We start from the raw sequence: 21,134 nt of genomic DNA, 5'->3' as shown, positions 1-21,134 counted from the left end.
CTGCTTTACTCAAATCAAATTCTACTAGAAAATTGATTCTAGTTCTTAAAAGGGCAGGTCTAGTGAACCTATGTAAATTATTTTGAGGTAATACATTTTTAGGTCCTTGAGGGTGGCTTACAAAACAGAGATGTGGTCCTCTGTTCCAATACATACAACTCTACTAGTTAACTCAGATGACCTCAGTGAGACATCATTCTATAAAATTTCCCATTCAGATCACTGGAGTGCAGGAAGATTTCATGACCAGAAATGATGTGTATGTATATTACTAATATGTTACTAAAAATATCCAGTTGTCTGTGTACATAGGAAAGGGAGCTAAACATTGGAAGGCAGATCCTCAGCTGCTGTAAACTGTCATGGGAAAAGACATAGTATGTGATCACGTAATTAAAGACTGTATCATCAAGCATATATACAAGGGGGAGAAATTATGGTTGCACCAGACCATTGGCTTTTACTGCCCATGGATTCAGAGGAGCCCACCACAGCATCACCGGATGCGCTCATCTGTGCTCAGGTGCTGCCCTTCCCCACCCATAGCAACTCCTCACCCTGCCCCCTCCGCAGCCCTACCAAACATGGGGCCTCAGGATCTCCTCCTTTCCCTCAAGAATCCATTTCCCCACCCATCACCACAAGATCTCCCCCTTCCTTTGAAACTCCCCTTCCCCTCCCAATCCCCTCAAAATCCTCTCGCCCTGTCTCAGCGAACCTTTCTAGGAAGTGCTGCTTAGGAGCCAGCACCTCCTGCTAGGACTGAGGAATCTAACTCCACCTTCCAGGCAGGAAGCAAGGATGCAGGCAGGCCCTTCCCCTGCGACACTCTGCCCCCTTTCTGGCCCTGGTGCTGCCAGACGTGGGGCTTCATCTGCTGAGCTGGGTAGGTTTGTGGGTAGCTAAGAAAATTAAACTAGGGGGTGGGGCTGAGCTCCCTCTAGCATAGGCAGTGGGTGGCTATGACTTATGTTGTAAATAATCGTGGGTAAAGCTGCCTATTTGTGCAGTTGTGGAATATAGACAGCACCTACATAAAGTACCACTGTATGGTTTGGGGGTTTTGTTTTTAATTTATCTATTAATTCGCTTTAAAAATCCTTTGGATTTTTTTCCTTTTGTAATATACCCCAGTTTAAAAGTAAGTCATTTTGTATGTTGCAGATTCCTTTTCCCCACCTTCCATCTGTCTTATCTATAAAGACTGTAAACTCTTTGAGGCAGGGTCTGCCTTTGACTCTGCATATGTGCCGCACCAAACACAATGGGGCCCTAATCTTCATTGGGCACTACTGGGACATAAATAAATAAGAAATGGAATCTGTCATCTAAAGAACATTGCACCATCCTCTTTAAATATTGGATTTTAAATCCATGACACTGAATCACTGAAATATCCTTTATTTAATTAACTCCTAGACAGTGAATACTTTCCAGCTAAATATTAATTATTACCAGACTCTAAAGCTGATTTACAAATTCAAATGTTTATCTCACCAGAAGCAGTTTAGCAATAACTTTAAACATTTATTAATCAGGCTAGTTTCTTTTCAGAGTTCATTACCAATATTTTAGCTCTGTTTAATTCATCAATCATTCTTGCTGCTGCCCGGGAAAAAATGCATATATTCTATAAAGGGACAGTCTGGATACATGTTGCTAGTTCTGCTAAGCCATATAGATGACAAGAAGCCTGCCTATAAAATATTTTGCATGGACCTGAAAATCTGTGGGGCTGCCTGGGGTGGGCATTTTAAGTGGTTAATCTAGACACAAGATTCTGAAGCTAGTTTTTCTTGGGCACAACATTGAAAGAACCGGAAATGAAAGTATTAGTAAATAAATTTTGATAGAGCAGTGATGGAACTAGTTTGGTTGTGTCTTTCCTGATTCCAGGAGGCTTAGACCACCGCTAGAGCCAACATCTGAAACCAGTTTCCTTTCAGTTTGAGTTATGTCATCCCGCTTGGCAGGGGCAATCTGTATACATAAAACTGTCCATGACCAATAAAAGTGAGGAGCAGGTGGAACAAACTTCCCTAAATACCAGGATTCGAGGGATTTCCACAATACCCGCCTTTCTTCAGCAACATGAAAGAAGCCAAGGTGGGGCAGGCAACATCATGATTATTTTGGTCTAAAGCCCCTGAGGTCTATTGGCAAATTTAACTCTGTGTCTGAGCTGGACACTTCATGATGCTGTTTCAGAAGTGGCATCCATGGAACAAATGTTAGGAAGTTTTTAATGGCATTTGGGCTGACCTCTGGCTTGGCTCCGTACTGAGATGAACTGAGGCTCGGTGCAAAAAAAAAACAAAACGTCCTATTTGATTAAACAATATATATTTCACAGGGAATGATTCTGTCACATTGCTCCTATTGCATAGCACAAGAAGTCTCACTGGGTGAAAGCCTGGCCTCACTAAAGTCAATGGAGTTTTGCCATTGACTTCAATTCATCCATTGGCTTTATGGGACAATTCAGCAGAATTGGTGCTACTCATTGCCAGTAAGGTTTTCAGAAACAGGCCTACAAACAGCAAATTCCAGTAAATTCCATAATGGTGTTGGTCAACAAAAACTGGACCTACTATATAGTCAGTGTCTGTGGGACTCCCGCTCCCTGGGCAAATGAAGAATCAGTTGGGTTGCCCAAATGATTTTTTTTTTATTTGACAGATGGGTGGGAGGGCAAGGAAAGGCTAGAGATAGCACTCTCAGACAGTCCAATTTGAGACACATATTGCCGTTTCATAGAAGTCAATATGGAAGTAGCCAGCAGCTGTGAAAGTTTATGATAAGTAGTATTACGTAATAGATGCGCTATAGACAAAGGGGTAAATTAAACTCAGTGTGTATGCCACACTGGCATAACAATAGTGGGAATGCTCAAATACCCCATTGCACACAGCCCAAACTGAAGCTAATGTCACTGCATAAGGACGCGTTTGTACCTCAATCCCTGTGAGGAAGACTCAGGAAACTAGATAACAGTATAGATAAGGTTTATTCCCCAGGCTCCTTCTCAGAGTTCACCTTATTCCTCCTTCTCTTTCTTTCAGTCTCCCTAGCCTACCCTCCACCCCCCCCCCCCACTTTGTGGTGCATCCTGGGAATTGTAGTTTCTGGACCCAAGGCTATAGGAATATCCTAGGAACAAACTTACAAACACAAATTGGTGTAGCTATCTGCACTAGCTAGACGCCACATACACAAACCTGTAGCAGGAGTTTGTGCCTACTCACCTACTTAACTCAGCAGCTTGTGGCCATGGTGTCTGCCATGCAGCGCACAAGCCTTTAGCTTCTTTAGGGCAGAGCACATATCTTTGTACAGTGCCTACCACTGTGGGGCCTTGATCCTGATCCTGCTGGACAGTTCTGTAATATAAATATTGAATAGTAGTAACAGCTGCGGATGGCTTCTGTGTTTCCTATAAGGTACGGCAGCCTTTATAGTTTGAATCATCCATGTGTGTTGACTCCCATGTATAAATTAGTGCTGCCAAGGCATGGATATTGTGCCATTTGTGGAGGGGAAGCCTTTACCTGATATCACTTTCTTCTCCAGCTCCTCCTTCATCCCACCCATTCAGTGTTTCCACATATGTAGTGTGGTGTACCCTTCTTAGGGTCACCTGATGTATCAGCATCCTAAGTAAAAATTTCCCCCTTCCATGTGGAACCATCTGACACTATTTGTTTGATTGAAGGGAGTTCAGAGAAGAGCAACAAAAATTATCAAGGACCGAGAAAGACTGAGTCGTGATGGAAAAAGAACTAAATAACATGGGCCAAATGCTGACATCCCTACTCACTTTATACACAGTCTTTACTCAAGCAAAACACCCACATGGTCTAGCTTCAGAGCCAAATGTTGCCTGAGTAAAGTCTGAGTAAAATCTGAATCAGGCATGTATATAATGTGGGTCTATATACATGGATTAAGTAGCAAGTTAATGGGAACATGAAAACAGCCTAACCGCCTGCAGGTAATGAAGGGAGTAAATGTCAAGGAGGGAGAGGGATTATTTGGGAGTGTACAATGGAGTATAACAAAGAGCAACTGGACTAAACTAAGGAAAGGAAAATGTAGACTGAATATTTGGAAAAACTTCCTAACAATATGAGATCTCTTGGGTTCTATGAAATGCCACAAAGGAAACACTAGAAGCCCCAATGCTTTGCAAATTAAAAATAAGACTAACCAAAACACCAGAAAATCTGTAGTAGGAAGCTATCCTGCTTTGTTAAGTAGGATAGATCATCTACTCTAGGTTCTGTTATGGCCCCCATGGCCCACTAGTCCGGTTCCAGCCCAGTGACCCTGCAACCAGCAGCCACGGTCTGCACAATCTCTAACCTCACTGCTCTTTCCCTGGGCTGCTTTCTGCTTTGCTCCCACGGGCTTTCTTCTCCACCCTTCTGGGTAAACCCTTCCCTCAGGGCCAGGATCCCAAGGCTTCTCTCTCTCCCTGGGTTTCTTCCTTTTCCCTCTTTAAGCCCAGAGAGTGACTGTCAGTTTCCACACTGCAGCCCCCTTTCTTTCTTTCACTGTTGTTTTATGGTGCCACAACTTCAGCATGTGAGGCAAAAACCACCATCTAGCACAGATTTCGCATAAGCAAAAAATCTATATCCTCTCACCCAGTCCTGTATCCTTGAAAAAGAGAAGTAATGCTTTTTAATGCTACTCCATTTTCCCGGTATTCTCACCAATCCTTTCAGCCTATATTCCTTCACCCTGAGGTGTCTCGATTCTTCATAGACAATCTTTCTTTCTGTGTAATTGTTCCTGCATTGCCACAAGAGATGCTAAACTGTTTCTTATACTTTGAATATGTCTCACAACCAATCTTTGTGCTTTTTTCATAAATATAAATGACCATTCAGGTTACAGTGACCTGTTAGCACTCTAAATGTAGATACTTCTCTTCTTTTTTAATAAAAGGAGTACTTGTGGCACCTTAGAGACTAACAAATTTATTTGAGCATAAGCTTTCGTGAGCTACAGCTCACTTCATCGGATGCAGTTGCAGTTCCCAGATCTAAACATTAAAAGGTTCCATCCACCAAATAAAAGCTAGTAGGTGCTCCAGTATTGAGCAATGCCAGGTTATGCATCTCAATGAACTATTCCATGCATTTGCCATTATAATCAGTTTTCCTGCTTCCCCATAATTCATTATGGCTAATAAGGTCTCCACAAATAATATATGGGCCTTTGAGCCCTTTGCTAACTCTTCCAATTCTAAACTGTCTAGTTCTGCACACGGGTTGTAAAGTTTATAGATTTGTATAAAGGTGCTATTATTCTGCAGAGGAATCTCAACAGTATTGTATCCAAAACATAAGTTCTGTATATCTATGTCAACATAACTAAGACCTTCCTCCTCTTATTTCTCTTTCACATATGATTACATAGTATCCTGGAAGTCTAAACATAAGTTTGGTCACTAACCATGTTTCTTGTACATGTCAGGTTTATTTTCCATTTCAAAAATAGTTTTCTTTTATTCCTGACCATGTGTTATTAGACTATGTTCCAGCAAAAAATGTTAGAATCATGTTGTTTAAACTACAGTATTACCTACTACCTATTGAGGAACAGGAAGAGTATCTTTGGATACAAACTGGCTAAAAATTAGGTCAAATGACAAATGATGAATATTAAAAAAACAACACAAGTATGTAGGGGCAAAATGAGAAAGGCCAAGGCACAAAATGAGATTAAACTAGTGAGAGACATATGATAAAGGGTAACAAGAAAATATTATACAAATACTTTAGAAGTAAGAGGAAGACCAAGGATAGGGTAGGCCCATTACTCAATGAGTGGGGGAAGACAATAACAGAAAATGCGGAAATGGGAGACATGTTAAATGCCCTTTTTGTTTCAGGTTTCAGAGTAGCAGCCGTGTTAATCTGTATTCGCAAAAAGAAAAGGAGTACTTGTGGTGCCTTAGAGACTAACCAATTTATTTGAGCATAAGCTTTCGTGAGCTACAGCTCACTTCATCGGATCACTTCATCCTTTTCTTTTTGTTTCAGTTTTCACCAAAAAAGTTGGTAGCAATTGGGCGTCTAATATAGTGAATGCCAGTGAAAAGGAGATATGATCTGAGGTTAAAATAGAGAAAGAACACATTAAAAATTACTTTGACAATTTAGGTGTCTTCAAGTCAGTGGGGCCTGATGAAATACATCCTAGAACAGAGGTTCCCAAACTTGTTCCACCACTTGTGCAGGGAAAGCCCCTGGTGGGCCAGGCCGGTTTGTTTACCTGCTGCATCCGCAGGTTCGGCTGATCGTGGCTCCCACTGGCCGTGGTTCGCTGCTCCAGGCCAATGGGAGCTGCTGGAAGCGGCACGGGCCAAGGGACACACTGGCTGCCACTTCCAGCAGCTCGCATTGGCCTGGAGCAGCGAACCGCGGCCAGTGGGAGCCGTGGTAGGCCGAACCTGCAGACGTGGCAGGTAAACAAACTGGCGTGGCCCACCAGGGGCTTTCCCTGCACAAGCGGTGGAATAAGTTTGGGAACCACTGTCCTAGAATATGCAAGGAGCTGACTGAAGAGATATCTGAGCCATTAGTGATGATCTTCAAAAACTCATGGAAGATGGATGAGATTCCAAAGGACTGGAAGACGGCAAATATAGTGCCAATCTATACAAAATGGAATAAGGACCACCCAGGGAATTACAGAAATTCGCAACACCTAGAAGATAATAAGGTGATATGTAACAGTCAACATGGATTTGTCAAGAACAAATCATGTCAAAGCAACCTAATAGTTTTCTTAGACAGGGTAACATGCCTTGTGGATAGAGGGAAGTGGTAGATGTAGCATATGTTGACTTTAGTAAGGCTTTTGATACTGTCTCATCTGACCTTCTCATAAACAAACTAAGGAAAAATATAGCCTAGATGGAGCAAAACCAATCCCAGAGAGTAGTTATCAATGCTTCACAGTCAAACTGTAAAGGCATATTAAATGGGGTCTCACAGGGATCAGTCCTACGTCTGGTTCCGTTCAATATCTTCATCAGTGATATAGATAATAGTGTAGAGAGTACACTTATCAAGTTTGGAGATAATGCAAAGTTGGGAGGGGTTATGAGTGCTTTGGAGGACTGAATTAAAATTCAAAATGATCTGGGCAAACTGGATAAATGGTCTGAAGTAAATGAGATGAAATTCAATAGGGACAAATGCAAAGTACTCCACTTAGGAAGGAACAGTCAGTGGCACACATACAAAATGGGAAATGACTGTCTAGGAAGGACTACTGCAAAAAGGGATCTGGGGGTCATAGTGGATCACAAGCTGAATATGATTCAACAGTGAAACACTTTTGCAAAAAAACTCCAGCATCATTCTGTGATGTATTAGCAGGAATGTTATAAGCAAGACATGGGAAGTAATTCTTCTGCTCTACTCCATGCTGATTAGGCCTCATCTGGAGTATTGTGTCCAATTCTGGGTGCCACATTTCAGGAAAGATGTGGACAAATTGGAGAAAGTCCAGAGAAGAGCAACAAAAATGATTAAAGGTCTAGAAAACATGACCCAGATGGAGAGATTAAATAAACCCAGGTTTTCCAGTCTGGAGAAGAGAAAACTGAGAGGGGACATGATAACAGTTTCCAAGTACATAAAAGGTTGTTACAAGAAAGAAGGAGAAAAATTGTTCTCCTTAATCTCTGAGGATAGGACAGGAAGCAATGGTCTTAAATTGCAGCCAGAGCGATTTAGGTTGGACATTAGGAAAAACTTCCTAACTGTCAAGGTGGTTAAGCACTGGAATAAATTGCCTAGCGAGGTTGTGGAATCTCCATCATTGGAGATTTTTAAGACCAGGTTGGACAAACACCTGTTAGGGATGGTCTAGTTATTATTAGTCCTGCCTTGAGGTCAGGGAACTGAACTAGATGACCTATTGAGATCCCTTCCAGTCCTGCACGTCTATGATTCAAAATGGCATGAATGTGATTTATCGAGCGATTGCCTATATGAAAATATTTTTCTGACACTTTGGGTTTTTTTATTCTTTCAGTCTTTTCCTCTGTCTGTGAAGTGCAATTGATTGCTTATATCATAAATGCTATAAATTTCTCTTTGTCTACAAACAGTACGTCTTCATCTCCATATTCATGGAGCACAGGCTGAGGGAACTGGGATTATTTATTCTGCAGAAGAGAAGAATGAGGGGGGGATTTGATAGCTGCTTTTAACTACCTGAAAGGGGGTTCCAAAGAGGATGGATCTAGACTGTTCTCAGTGGTACCCCATGACAGAACGAGGAGTAATGGTCTCAAGTTGCAGTGGGGGAGGTTTAGGTTGGATATTAGGAAAGACTTTTTCACTAGGAGGGTGGTGAAACACTGGAATGCGTTACCGAGGGAGGTGGTAGAATCTCCTTCCTTTGAGTTTTTTAAGGTCAGGCTTGACAAAGCCCTGGCTGGAATGATTTAGTTGGGGATTGGTCCTGCTTTGCGCAGGGGGTTGGACTAGATGACCTCCTGAGGTCCCTTCCAACCCTGATATTCTAGGATTCTATTCCCCTTAAATTATCTTTCCTTCCCTGAACTGCGTGTTATTTTACCAGTACCTCTTTTCCCTCAGGAACATTTTCCTCCTTCTCCACATTCCACTGTGAATATGTTTTTGCATAGGATATTTAATGGATAGTTTTAGTTTTCTCTATCTATCTATCTTGTTCTGCTGCCACTAGGGCCATCAATTAATCACAATTAATTCCTGCAATTAACTGAAAGCAAAATTAATGCAGCAGAGGGGCTGGAGCAGCACCAGCCTGCAGGTGGTGGGGGGATTGGAGCAGCCCCAACCCACAGTTCCCCAGGCAGTGTGGGGTTTGGAGCCACCCCAGCCCACAACTTCCTAGGTGGCTGAAGCCCCATGCCCCAAGAGGCATTGGTACTTAGATACTTAATAGCAGGTATATATACACAGTACATGAAAAGATGGGAATTGCCTTACCAAGTGGGAGGTCAGTGCTAACGAGACAATTCAATTAAAGTGGAAGTAGGCTATTCTGAACAGTAGAATACCAAGGGAGGAAAAATCACTTTTGTAGTGGTAATGAGGGTGTCCCATTTCAAACAGTTGTCAAGAAGGTGTGAGTAAGGCAACTCCCATCTTTTCATGTACTGTGTATATATACCTGCTACTGTATTTTCCACTCCATGCATCTGATAAAGTGGGTTTTAGCCCACAAAAGCTTATGCCCAAATAAATTTGTTAGTCTCTAAGGTGCCACAAGGACTCCTTGTTGCTCTTTGATCTTGTCTTCTCTAGGAAAATAAAGCATGTTCTTAACTTGGGTTAGCTAACACATGGCAACTTATATAAGGTAAAATCCTAGGGATGCCAAGGCAGCTTTTAATGTTAACACATTAGCAGGTCTGTATAAACCCTAGGTTCCCGCATAGTCTTTATCTTGACCAGCTAATATGTGTGAAGACTACAAACTGCTTGGTCATCACTAGGATTTCACCTCATATTAGTTATCATGTTAGCTGACATGAGTTAAGAATATGCTTTTTGTTTTTTTCCTAATGAAGATACACCTTTATGGAGGCTGTAGAAACTCCATTGGAGTAAACGAAGTGCCATAATATTACCATATTTCATGGTTTCAGATGTAGTTTTACCTAGAAAATCCTATTGGCTATAAATACAAAGATTAAAATAGTTAGAAAAATGTGCACTATTGTTAAAATTGGGGCTTACATTCTCTCCACCAGTCCTTTCCAGATTCCTGCAGGGTTCAGGGGGTAAGTCTGATATAATACAGAATACAAGACAGGTCACAAGCTTGCAAAAGGAAAAAACACACATTAGAAAAGTGCTGACTTTCCTTTTTGCCATGCTTAGGTGGGGCAGTCAGCACTGATTTTGAAAGCTGTTTGATTTTTTTTTTATAGCCTTTGGGGTCATAGTTAATCAAGTCCAAACAGCCAACTCTCTGCTGTAGTGATTTTCCTATAAATAAAATTTGACAGGGAGAAATCAAATACCTTTGAAATCAACAGTCGAGTATTTAGACAAGTTGTCTCGAACTGAGGACTGACTCCAGCCTTGTAAATCATGGCCAAATATCACACAGCTTGACAGCCTAATCCTCTGAATAGATATCTAATACTGTGTAAATCTGTGTCAGGAGGACAGCAGCACCTGTGATGTATTTCAGGGTGACATTTTTGGCACTCTAGAGAAACTGGTAACCCGTTCTGAGCTGAAACCTGGTCTTACAGGATTTGAACAATACACCTTTGGCCTTGAGCAGAGGTGGAGCTATGGCCCATGAATCTGGGATTGAGGGAAGAAGAGAATAAAGCACATGTGCAGCAGAGGCACCATTTCAGATTTTGGTTTGCTTTAACCATGACTCCTGGGGCTATTTAGGCACTTGAAAACTCTATTTTTTTTTTTGGCAGATAACTTAGCAATTAGCTGACAGGAGCCCTGTGTCTAATTCCGTTAAAAAGGAAAGAAAATTAAATAAATATTAGACACACTCAGCTCTAATAACAACATGTTCTGATATCTTGTGGCAGGTCAGTTAAGGGACACTGGTTCGGTTTAAAATTTTAATGTATATTCTTACTTTATTACTAACTGTGGAGAGAGAGACCCCATCAGGACTCCTGGGTTATATCCCAACTCTGGGAGGAGAGCGGGGTCCAGTTGTTACAGCAGAGAGCAGATACATCTGGGTTCTATATAAGAACATCAGAATGGCCATACTGGGTAAGACCCAATGGTCCATCTAGCCCAGTATCCTGTCTTCCAACACTGGCCAATGCCATGTGCTTGAGAGGGAATGAATAGAACAGGCAATCATCTAGTTGCCCTGTTGCCCACTGGCAAACAGAGGCGAGGGACATGCAGAATATGGTGTTGGATCCCTGTCCACCCTATCTAATAGCCATTGATGGACCTATCCTCCATGAACTTACCTAGTTCTTATTGGAACCCTGTTATAGTTTTGGCCTTTGCAACATCCCCTGGCAAAGAGTTACACATGTTGACTGTGAAGAAATGCTTTCTTTTGTTTGTTTTAAATCTGCTGCCTATTAATTTCATTGGGTGACCCCTAGTTCTTGTGTTATGTGAAGGAGTAAATAACACTTCCTTATTCAATTTTTCCACTCCAGTCATGATTTTATACACCTCTATCATATCCCCCCTTAGTCATCTCTTTTCCAAGCTGAAAAGTCCCAGTCTTTTTAATCTCTCCTTATACAGAAGAAGTTCTATGCCCCTAATCATTCCTGTTGCCCTTCTCTGTACCTTTTCCAAATCCAGTGTATCTTTTTTGAGATAGGGTGACCAAATCTGCACGCACTATTCAATATGTTGGTGTACCGTGGATTTGTATAGAGGCAATATGATATTTTTTCTCTTATCTATCCCTTTCCTAATGATCCCAATAATCTGTTACCTTTTTTAATTGCCACTGCACATTGAGCAGATGTTTTCGGAGAACTATCCACAATGACTCCAAGATTTCTTTATTGATGGATTCAGCTAATTTAGACCCCATCATTTTGTATGTATAGTTGGGATTATATTTTACTAAATGCATTACTTTGCTTTTATCAACATTGAATTGTGTTGCCCAGTCACCCAGTTTTGTGAAATTCCTTTGTAACTCTTTGCAGTCTGCTATGGACTTAACTATCTTGCATAATTTTGTATCATCTGCAAATTTTACCACCTCGCTGTTTACCCCCTTTTTCAGATCATTTATGAATATGCTGAATATGTATCTCTCTCGATTCTCACCTTTTATTCCAATGCTTTGTTTCCTGTCTTTTAACTGAAGTGCATGGCAGTGCTTTCAGGATCATCTAAGGATCCTTAATTTACTTTAATGATAAGGCTTTTGTTATCTTTATCACTCTGCTTCTGTTTATAAAAAGAAAAGGAGGACTTGTGGCACCTTAGAGACTAACAAATTTATTTGAGCATAAGTTTTCGTGAGCTACAGCTCACTTCATCGGATGCTCACGGAAGCTTATGCTCAGATAAATTTGTTAGTCTCTAAGGTGCCACAAGTACTCCTTTTCTTTTTGCGGATACAGACTAACACGGCTGCTGCTCTGAAATCTGTTTATAAACAAATTCCCTGCCCCAAAGCCTGTGCTGCTCACAGCTTCTGAGGTCCACATGTCACACTCAAGCTGTTGCAATTAAAAGCTCAGTCTGGGGCTAGGGTGAGTAGATCTCCTCTACAAAACTCAGGAGGGGCTAGAGCCCTTCCCTGTCCCCCCGCCCCCAAATAGCGCCCCTGAATTGTGGGAGACCTGAAAACCTGTCAAAAGTTTTGCCTGTAACTCATCTGGGTAAAGATAACAAGGGGAAAGGATTGTGGTTGCACTGCATTTTAATCCTTTTGTTGTAAAAATACATTTTTTTAAAAAATGAAAGAGCTGAACTTTTAGCAAGTGTGTTAGTAATTTAGTTTCTGTTTTTCATATCATCTCTCAACCTATTCATAATAATGCACACAGTTCTCTTTTTCATTCACATCCCCCACAGGCAAACAACTGTGGACGGGGAACTCAAGGACTCTGCAGGACTAGTGCCATTGTCTGGCTATGCCAGACAAAAGACAGGAGGCACCAGGTGTGGTTTAATTAGGCTGCAACTTTATTCACTTAAAATATCCGGGAGTACCTGGCAACAAATTGTACAGTACAGGAAGGAGGAGGGTCACCTCCCCGCTATGCCAGACATAGGATCCCCAAACCCCTTCCTCAACTCCTTTAAAGGGTGCTAGGAAAAGGAGAGGGGTTGCTTCCCCTTGTACGAGATGGAGGGGCCCCAAAACCCCTTTACTCAGCTCCCTTAAGGAATGATTTCCTTCAAATCCTTTTCCAATCTGTGTTATCCAATACCCATATTCCTCCCATAGTACCTGTGTAATGTCGACAGACCCCAGTCGTCAGCGGGCAGGATCAAACCTGGCGCCTCTGGAGCCTAGTGAATGAGCCTCTACCACATGAGCTAAAAGCCAACTGGCTGTTAGCTAAGGCTGTAGGAGCAGACTCATTTTCTCTCTCTCTGTCTCTAAATGGTCTCGGTGCCACTAGATGGGACAGAACACCACACCCTGGAGGTCTGTGGGTTACACCTGCACTGGACATCCACCACAAGTTTTATGTAGTAAGTTGCAACATTATAACCTAACCCTCTTACTCCACCCCATTGGGTCTCAGACCAGTTGTTGGGAAGGTGAACCCTCCCCCCGTCCGCTTGGCCAATCTGTTGGTGAGGCAAAAATTCCTTCCCAGCTCCCCACAAGGAAAAGAGCAACTAGCATAAGTCCACACCAGGTCAAGGGGGAACCCAGTCCTTTTGCCATATTCAGGGTGGGTGTATGCTGCCACCTTGATCCTCATAAAGAGGGCCTCTTCAGGGCTGCATGGGGTATAAATATCCTCCCACTCTTCCAGTCAGCAGGGAGGGCAGGGCAGTTACTTTCTCCTGACCTGAGCACAACTGCTTCCTGCCCTTCCTGTCCATCCCTGTAAACTTTCCCCCTTCTTCCCACCCGTTGTAAGAAATTCTTAAAAGAGCAACCCCCTTTACTCCCAGCTAGCTGGACAAAAAAAACCACTTGCATGAAGCTTGCGGCAGACACATTATCAGTATTAAATTTTCCAAAGGGGGTAGGAGTAGAAATATGTCCAGACACCTTCTGAAATTCCCACTGGGGCAGTATACCTCACAGGGCTGTGTATCTATGCTGTAGTGGAGTCCTTACTATACAGGGAATACCTCAGTCATGCCAATTATGTTACAATGTTGAGAGTCAACAGTTGAAAAGCTATTTTATATATGCACGCAGCACATGTGCCCAATACTATGGGCTGAATCCTACAGTCCTTTCTCCTTCGTTGGGCAACATTCCCATTGAAGTCAATGGTTGGAGTGAATAAGGACAGCAGAATTTGAGTCTATGTTAATGCAATATCAAGGTCCAGATTTTAACCACAATTTTCAAGAAACTCAGAGTGAAAGGCAAACAAATATTAAATGAACATTTACAGCAGTGGGCATGAGCATGAGAGAGTGTGAAAATGAGAGACTGCTTGGCAATGTAGTGCACTGTGGTTATAAAGGTTTCAGCAGACCGAGTTTTGGTTGGCTACATTAATAATGAACGGTGAAGACAATACCAGGCTAGACAGAGCATCCCAAATGAGTGTCAGTAAAAGCTTTATACCACACTAATCCTAATGCAATTCAGAAACATTACAGAGAGTCTTAAATGTTTTTCATAGGCCCTCCACCTGTAAAAGCCAGGCTGCCATAGTTAATCATTAATCCCAAATGAGCAAGCCTTAGAAAGGGAGAGAAAAATATCACTAATTAATATATGGAACCTATAAAAATTATCTACTTAAACCTAGCCTATGTCTGATCTATCTACCTAGTAAGTTTCTATACCATGCTTATCACCATGGTACGGAAGCATTTATTATCAGTCTTCCTTCCACACCAGCCACAGGAGCTGAATCAGTGAGGTGAGTTTGCCTATTGCACCATGTTAAAGTGTGTATCAGTGGCTAGTGCTCTGTGCTGTACACCAATGCTTCTTCCAGCGCAGCTGTGCTGATTTACACCAGCTGAGAATCTGGCCCATTGTGTCTGCCCCTGGCACTATTAACTCCAGGAGCTGCTACCCTACTGCTGGCTGTGTCTAAAAGGTGCAAAGAACCATTAATTTATAAAAAATTAAAACACTGAGTGCATTGTACAAAGATATTTAGAGATGATTACTGTCTGCTCTGCTTTGTGTAGTTAAATGACTAAGCTTATAGGAGTAGGGATGGCCCGGGGGTTAGGATGCTAGCCTGGGACTTAGACAACATGGGTTCAATTTCCTGCTCCATCACAGACCTCCTGCATGATGTGTTTCTGGTCTCCTCTGTAAAATGGGGGTAATGGCACGTCTCTCCATTACAGGGGGAGGTGGGGAAGATAAACACATTCAAGACTGGAAAGCACTCAGATATTACAGTAATGGGGGCCATATAAGTACCTTAGATAGACAGGAACAAAGGATTTGTCAGGGTGAGCAATGCACATATTAATGCAGGTAGTCCGTAAAATCTCAATTCCTGGCAATAGAAAAGGTTGTAAAGATGGAACAAAAATTAATCTGTTTATTTTACTCTTGAAAGTCAGAGAGATGCTTACAGAGTATGGGAGTAGCTTCCTTTTTCACTCCCTGGTTAGTAAGAATTCAGGCTGTGAATGTCAACTGTGGCTGTAAAACCCATTTACTTCGTGTTTGTTCATCTGATGAATAATCTCAAATTCCATTCAATCTGCACAGATTTCAGTTGTTTGCCTGATAGCAACAACTCTTGATTATGACCAGCTGGGCACTATGAAATCTCTCAGAACACTGAGGGCCTTGAGGCCCCTCCGAGCCCTATCCAGATTTGAGAGCATAAGGGTAAGGGTATCTTTTAGTGTCTATCAAGTATGTGCACCTTTAATGCTGAGCACCTTCTAACTTTCCTTACAGGAAAATAACATAGAATCTTCTCTTTTAGGTGCTGTGTGGGGCTCCAGATAACGGTGAAAATGGAAAGAGTCATACAAATTATATACATAATTCTTTTAAAGAGTCCATAATAAACTCAGATCCAGTGTCAGGTTAAGGGGAGATCTTTTAAAATCAGTATTTATGATTGATAATTCAGTCGACAATGGCAATCTTAAAATCTTCTATCATTTTAATAAATCATTGGATCTTGCAGGATCTTAAAGTGATTCATTGGGAGAGCACTAAATTGCAGCATTTACATGATTTAATAATACTTCTAATGATAGACGCACACACACACCTCTGTCAGCTGTAAGCTAAATAAAATGTCGGTGCCGCAGATTTGTATTTGTGATATCCTCTTTTTCTGGCCAAAAAGCTCCTGTTGACATTACTAGGCACCTGTGTGCTTTGCTAGTGGGAAATAGACTCTATTTCTATGAGCTTACATTCAATTGGAAACAAAGGCTTTATATTCTGAAGGCATCATGGAAAGAACTGTGTATATATCTGGATGTTAAAACTTCTTTTCTTTCTGCATTGATCTAATTCAATGTCTTCCATTTAGGGTATTTCATCATTGTCCCACTAACAGGTTTTTTCTTTTCAGGAGGGAAAGGCAGAAGAGAAGTAAAATGGTAGGATTGTGCTAATAGTTTGGACTTTTGCTTTATGTCTCCATTCAGGTCTCTTTAATAAGCCTCATAGCTAACTCACTTGGATACTCCGAAATGGGTCCTATTAAATCCCTTAGGACTCTCCGAGCTTTGAGACCATTAAGAGCATTGTCACGATTTGAAGGGATGAGGGTAAGAGTAAACAAAGCAACCATCGAAGCCCATCTGTGTGAACATCAAGCATGTAAAAGGGCCATATTTCTTTGGTTTTGTTTTCATTATGACTGCAAAGGAAATGAATGATAATGCGGTGTGGGGAAAAAAAAACCTCCATTGTATTGATTGCATTAGTACAGCTGCAGCTTTTACTCTCTGGTGGATTTCATGATAAGCTAATCCCGCTGCATAACTTGTCATACTGTGTTTTAAAAACAACTTTTTGGCTGAGGTAACATCTGGCTAACAATTGTCTCTTTAATTATGCGGCACATCAGGGAAAATAATTTTGCTACAGGTTTGCTCCTGCCTCCAAATTTTATTAAAATTAGAATCAATCGCAAAGTTGTTGAGGACTTTTTCACTAATAAAGAAAATGAACATTAGAGGCACACTGTATATGGAAAACAAATGAGCAAATTCACAAAAAACTTTCCTCTAAAGTATTTCAATTTTAATATAGAATGCCAGGATTAGCATTTTAGCCATGTGACTTGTGTTCATTGTTCCATCTTGCATGTCTATCCTCTCCCATTTGCATTTGCTTGAATGTATGGATGTATCCACCAGCATCATACATATTTATTTGTGCTTGATGAGCACAGCAAGTACAGTATGCTTAAGTATCTGGATTTGGGCTTTGTTTTTTAAACAATTTTTATCATGCATGACTATCAAATGATGATAACTGCATTCTGTACAAGTCAAGGGTACCATTAATACTGTAGATCACATGGCAAAACAAAACAAATCTCTGTATGGCACAACCTGTAATACTTGGGAGTATATAAGGTACCAACTTAAACACCATTTCCAAGATTTCTGATTTAGATATATGTAAAATTACATCTGTCCTATGTGGAGAAACCAAATCCCTAAAATATGTCAAGGAAAATGGTAAGGTGTTAATAATAAAATGAATTTGGAATATGGCTTCTTTTGCCTCTAGGTCGCAAGTTCAAATTCAATATAAGTCACTGGCGATCAAAAGTCTATACAGTTCGTGTGCAACAAGTTGGTGGTTTCAGCTGAAATCCTAGTGGTCCAGTTTCCATATCATAATCATACCATAGTAAGACAGCCAGAGGACTGGATGAGCCTAGAAATTGAGCTAACCCTATAAGTAGTAAGTACATTGGTGGAGCAGTGTGGGGCATCCAAATTTGAATTGTTTTGGTTCGAAACACTGCACTCTTCTTAGTGAACCCATACGATATCATATTTTAAAGAGTATTCACAGACAAAACAGTGCATAGGCTTAAGCAGCCAGATCCCCAGCTGGTATATATTGGTGCAGCTCTACTAAAGTTAATAGAACTACTTCTGTTTACACCAGCTGAGGAACTGGCCCCATATTTTTATTAAGTGTGGGTTGTGCCATATACCCAGCTTCACCTACTACAGGCCACATTGCTTTACCACATTCAGGAGCCCTAGCAGGAACAGAGAAATATGGCACAGCTGAGAGGGATAAAGATCTGATCTAGACGCATAGTTGCACCAGTTTAGCTAAAGGTGTGATTTGTGCGTGGACATCTTAAATTGATTTAGACCCGACTTACATTGGTTTAGCTTAAGTTGGTAAATATACAAGCTCAATCAAAACCCATATAGCCAGTTTTAAAGTCTTATAAGAATATCCATACATGAGTTTGCAAAAAGAAAAGGAGTACTTGTGGCACCTTAGAGACATGAGTTTGTATCCGTTTAACTAAATTGTTGTTAAACCTAGCAACTTCCGTGTGTAGACAAGTCCAAAGTATGGGGCATTTGAGAGGCTGAAGAACTGAGAGAGTCGAGAAACGCTGAAGGAAGGTTGGTGGGATGTTTACTGAGAGCTGGAGAAGTAGTTGGTTTGCTGTAAACCTGCAGGAGAAGGCCATTTTCTATTACATCAGTCCCAGAAATGCTGTTCCTAAAATGCGCATACTCAGGGGTATCCCAGGTTTCCTGACACAAAGTTCTTGTCCTCCCTACCCCAGAGGTATAGTTGCAATGTGTACAGTATTTGTGCCTCCTTTTTCTGAGCTATCAGAGATACTGAATTAGCTTGTAAATTATGATAAAGTATAATCGAGAATACGTGCCACTGGAAAATCAATTTATTATATTTTTGGCATGTCTAACCATACTTACCATGGCTAGGGACAGTAAGACCTTTCATTATTAGGAACACATATGCTCCAGAATGCACAAGGAAAATTACCAGAGGAGAGAGAGATTAAATAATGTTAATGTTGAGACGCAAACACACAGAGTAAGGAGATAATAATAGTTTGTGTTTGTATAGTGCCTTCAGTTGAGGAGCTCAAAGTACGTTGCAGAACTAAGGTATAAGCAAGAAAATTCTCATAGAATGCTTCACTAAACTGTACTGTGCCAAAGCTTTGAAGTCAATTGGTCCTGACTAAAAGATAGAGAGGTAGACCTGTGATTTGGGGCCAGGGAATTGGAGGCATTGATAGGTTTGGAGGGGTGATGTCTGCAGGGTCCAATCCAGAAAAGGGCTCCCTGATTGCATGGCAAACAGGGGCCTGTCATGACTAGACTTCAGAGTGACCAGGCCCCATGCCCTCCACATCCTATTTCTTCCTGTCTGCCAATGGGCTGAGTTCCAGTGCAGGCAGAAGAAATCCTCAGCTTGCACCAGCCCAACAGAGAGTTCTAGGAGTTAGGAGAGAACTATCTTCTGGATATCCAAAGAGAAACCCTGTGGAGGGAGCCTCCCCCAGGGAAACTGCAGCAGAGCCTTCTGCTGGTGCCTAGGGGTGCATACACAGCTGCCAAACCCTGCTGCCAAAAACTGTCTGACCGATAGATCTCAAAAAGTAATTGTAAATGGGCAATTGTTATCCAGTGATGTAATGTTTCTAGTGTGGTCTCAGGGATTGGTTCTTGACCCAAATCTATTCAATATCATTATCAATAACCTGGAAGAAAATATAAAATCATTGCTGGTAAAGCTTACTTATGGTACAAAAATTAATGTAGTGGTAAATAATGTTAAGGATAGATTAATTATAACAGAGCGATCAAATGGGAAACTGGGCTCACTTGAATAATATTCATTTTAATACAGCCAAATACTGCATACATCTAGGAACAAAGAAAATAGGGCACACTTGTAATATGGGGAATTGTATCCTGGAAAACAGTGGTTGAGAAGGGCTTAGGGGTCATAGTGAATAATCCACCGAACATGAGCTTCCCGTGTGATGTGATTGCTAACAGAGCTAATGTGATTCTCTGAAGATAAGCAAGGGAATATCAAGTAGGAGTAGGGAAGTGATATTACCTCTTAATACAGCACACGTGAAGCCATTACTTAAATACTGACATTCTGGCATCCACATTTAAAAAGGGACATTGAAAAATTGGCAAGGGTTGGAAAAGAACTACAAGAATGATTCAAGGTCTGAAAAACCTGCTTTACAGGGAGGGATTTAAGAAGTTCAATCTACTTAGCTTATCCAGAAGAAGGCTAAAAGGTGACTTGATCACAGTCTATAAGTACTGACGCGGGGAGAAGAGTTCTAATAGTAGAGGGCTATTAACCTAGCAGACAAAGGCATAATGAGCTTCAGTGGATAGAAGCTCAAACTCTGCAAATTCAGACTAGAAATAAGGCACACATTTCTAACACTGAGAATAATTAAACTTTGGACAATTTACCTAACAGTGTGGTGGCTTCTCCATCGCTTGAAATCTTTAAATTGAGATTGGATGTCTTGCTAAAAGATATGACTCTAGATCAACCAAAAGGTATGGGCTTGATGTCGGAATTACTGGGTGACCTTTTGTATGGCCAGTACTATACAGAAGATCAGACTAAATGTTCACAATGGTCCTTTCAAGCCTTAAAATCCATTGGGCAGGTCATCAGCTGGTGTAATTGTCCATGAAATCAGTGGAGCTATGACAATTTACGCAAACTGAGGATCTGCCCATTTGAATCGGTGAAAGGAAATGTTGAAGATTTAGAGCCGTGGTTCTCAAACTGTGGGTTTCAGCCCTCTGTGTTGGGACTCAGGTTACAGGCCACCCCTGCCTGGGGCTGAATCCCTTGGGCTTCAGCCTTGGCCCCCTTCTCTCCCCGCCTGGAGCAGTGGGGCTCGAGTGGGCTCAGGCTTTGGTTCCCCCTCCTGAGGTTGTGTAGTAATTTTTATTGTCAGAAAGGGGTTGCCGTGCAATGAAGTTTGAGAACCCCTGATTTAGAGGGCCTTCAGATGCCAAGTAGGGCATTGGGTGGCAAAAGGCTACCCGCAACAGAAATTATGGGGAAGGAGGTTTCAGGCATGGCCAATAAGATATTAATGGGAATGCAGTGTTATAAAGATATTAATGGGAATGCAGTGTTATAAAAACCATCTCTTATAGATGACTTGACTGTATACATTATTTCTAGACATAACAGAAATTTGGTCCTTAGTTTTGCAATGTTTGCGTCTCAACTTTAACATAAATTCTTAATAGTTTTGTCTGTTTACATATTCAGGTCCTTAATCAGCTGTCACTTGCACTGATGTAAATTAGGAGTAGCTCCTTTTAAACAAGTGGCATTATGTTGGTGTAAAATCAGTATAAGTCAGAGGAGAATTAGGCCCTTCATTAATAATTCATTCAAAGAGGTGTTTCATGATTTGCTTCAAGTCTTGTGTCATATTGTGTTATCTATAAGCCACGGAACATAATTCAGCACAAGGAAAAAAGGAG

At 41.3% G+C, this 21,134-nt stretch overlaps 1 protein-coding gene across 5 annotated transcripts in view; it reads left to right on the top strand.

Moving 5' to 3' along the window:
- The window catches only part of LOC102931383 (sodium channel protein type 5 subunit alpha), a 314,377-nt gene that overhangs the window by 267,967 nt on the left and 25,276 nt on the right, over nt 1-21,134 (top strand). For 4 of the 5 annotated variants that reach the window (XM_043541605.1, XM_043541603.1, XM_043541604.1 and 1 more), the window contains one exon: nt 16,275-16,397. In XM_043541605.1, coding sequence (XP_043397540.1) covers nt 16,275-16,397 — 123 coding nt within the window. Of the gene's footprint in view, nt 1-15,372; nt 15,496-16,274; nt 16,398-21,134 lie in introns of all 5 variants that reach the window. The other variant, XM_043541607.1, reaches the window with a different exon arrangement.

This window comes from Chelonia mydas, chromosome 2, assembly GCF_015237465.2.
Source record: "Chelonia mydas isolate rCheMyd1 chromosome 2, rCheMyd1.pri.v2, whole genome shotgun sequence".
Taxonomy (NCBI): domain Eukaryota; kingdom Metazoa; phylum Chordata; order Testudines; family Cheloniidae; genus Chelonia; species Chelonia mydas.
The sequence above is the reverse complement of the archived record's forward strand: the minus strand, read 5'-3'. Positions and strand labels throughout refer to the sequence as shown.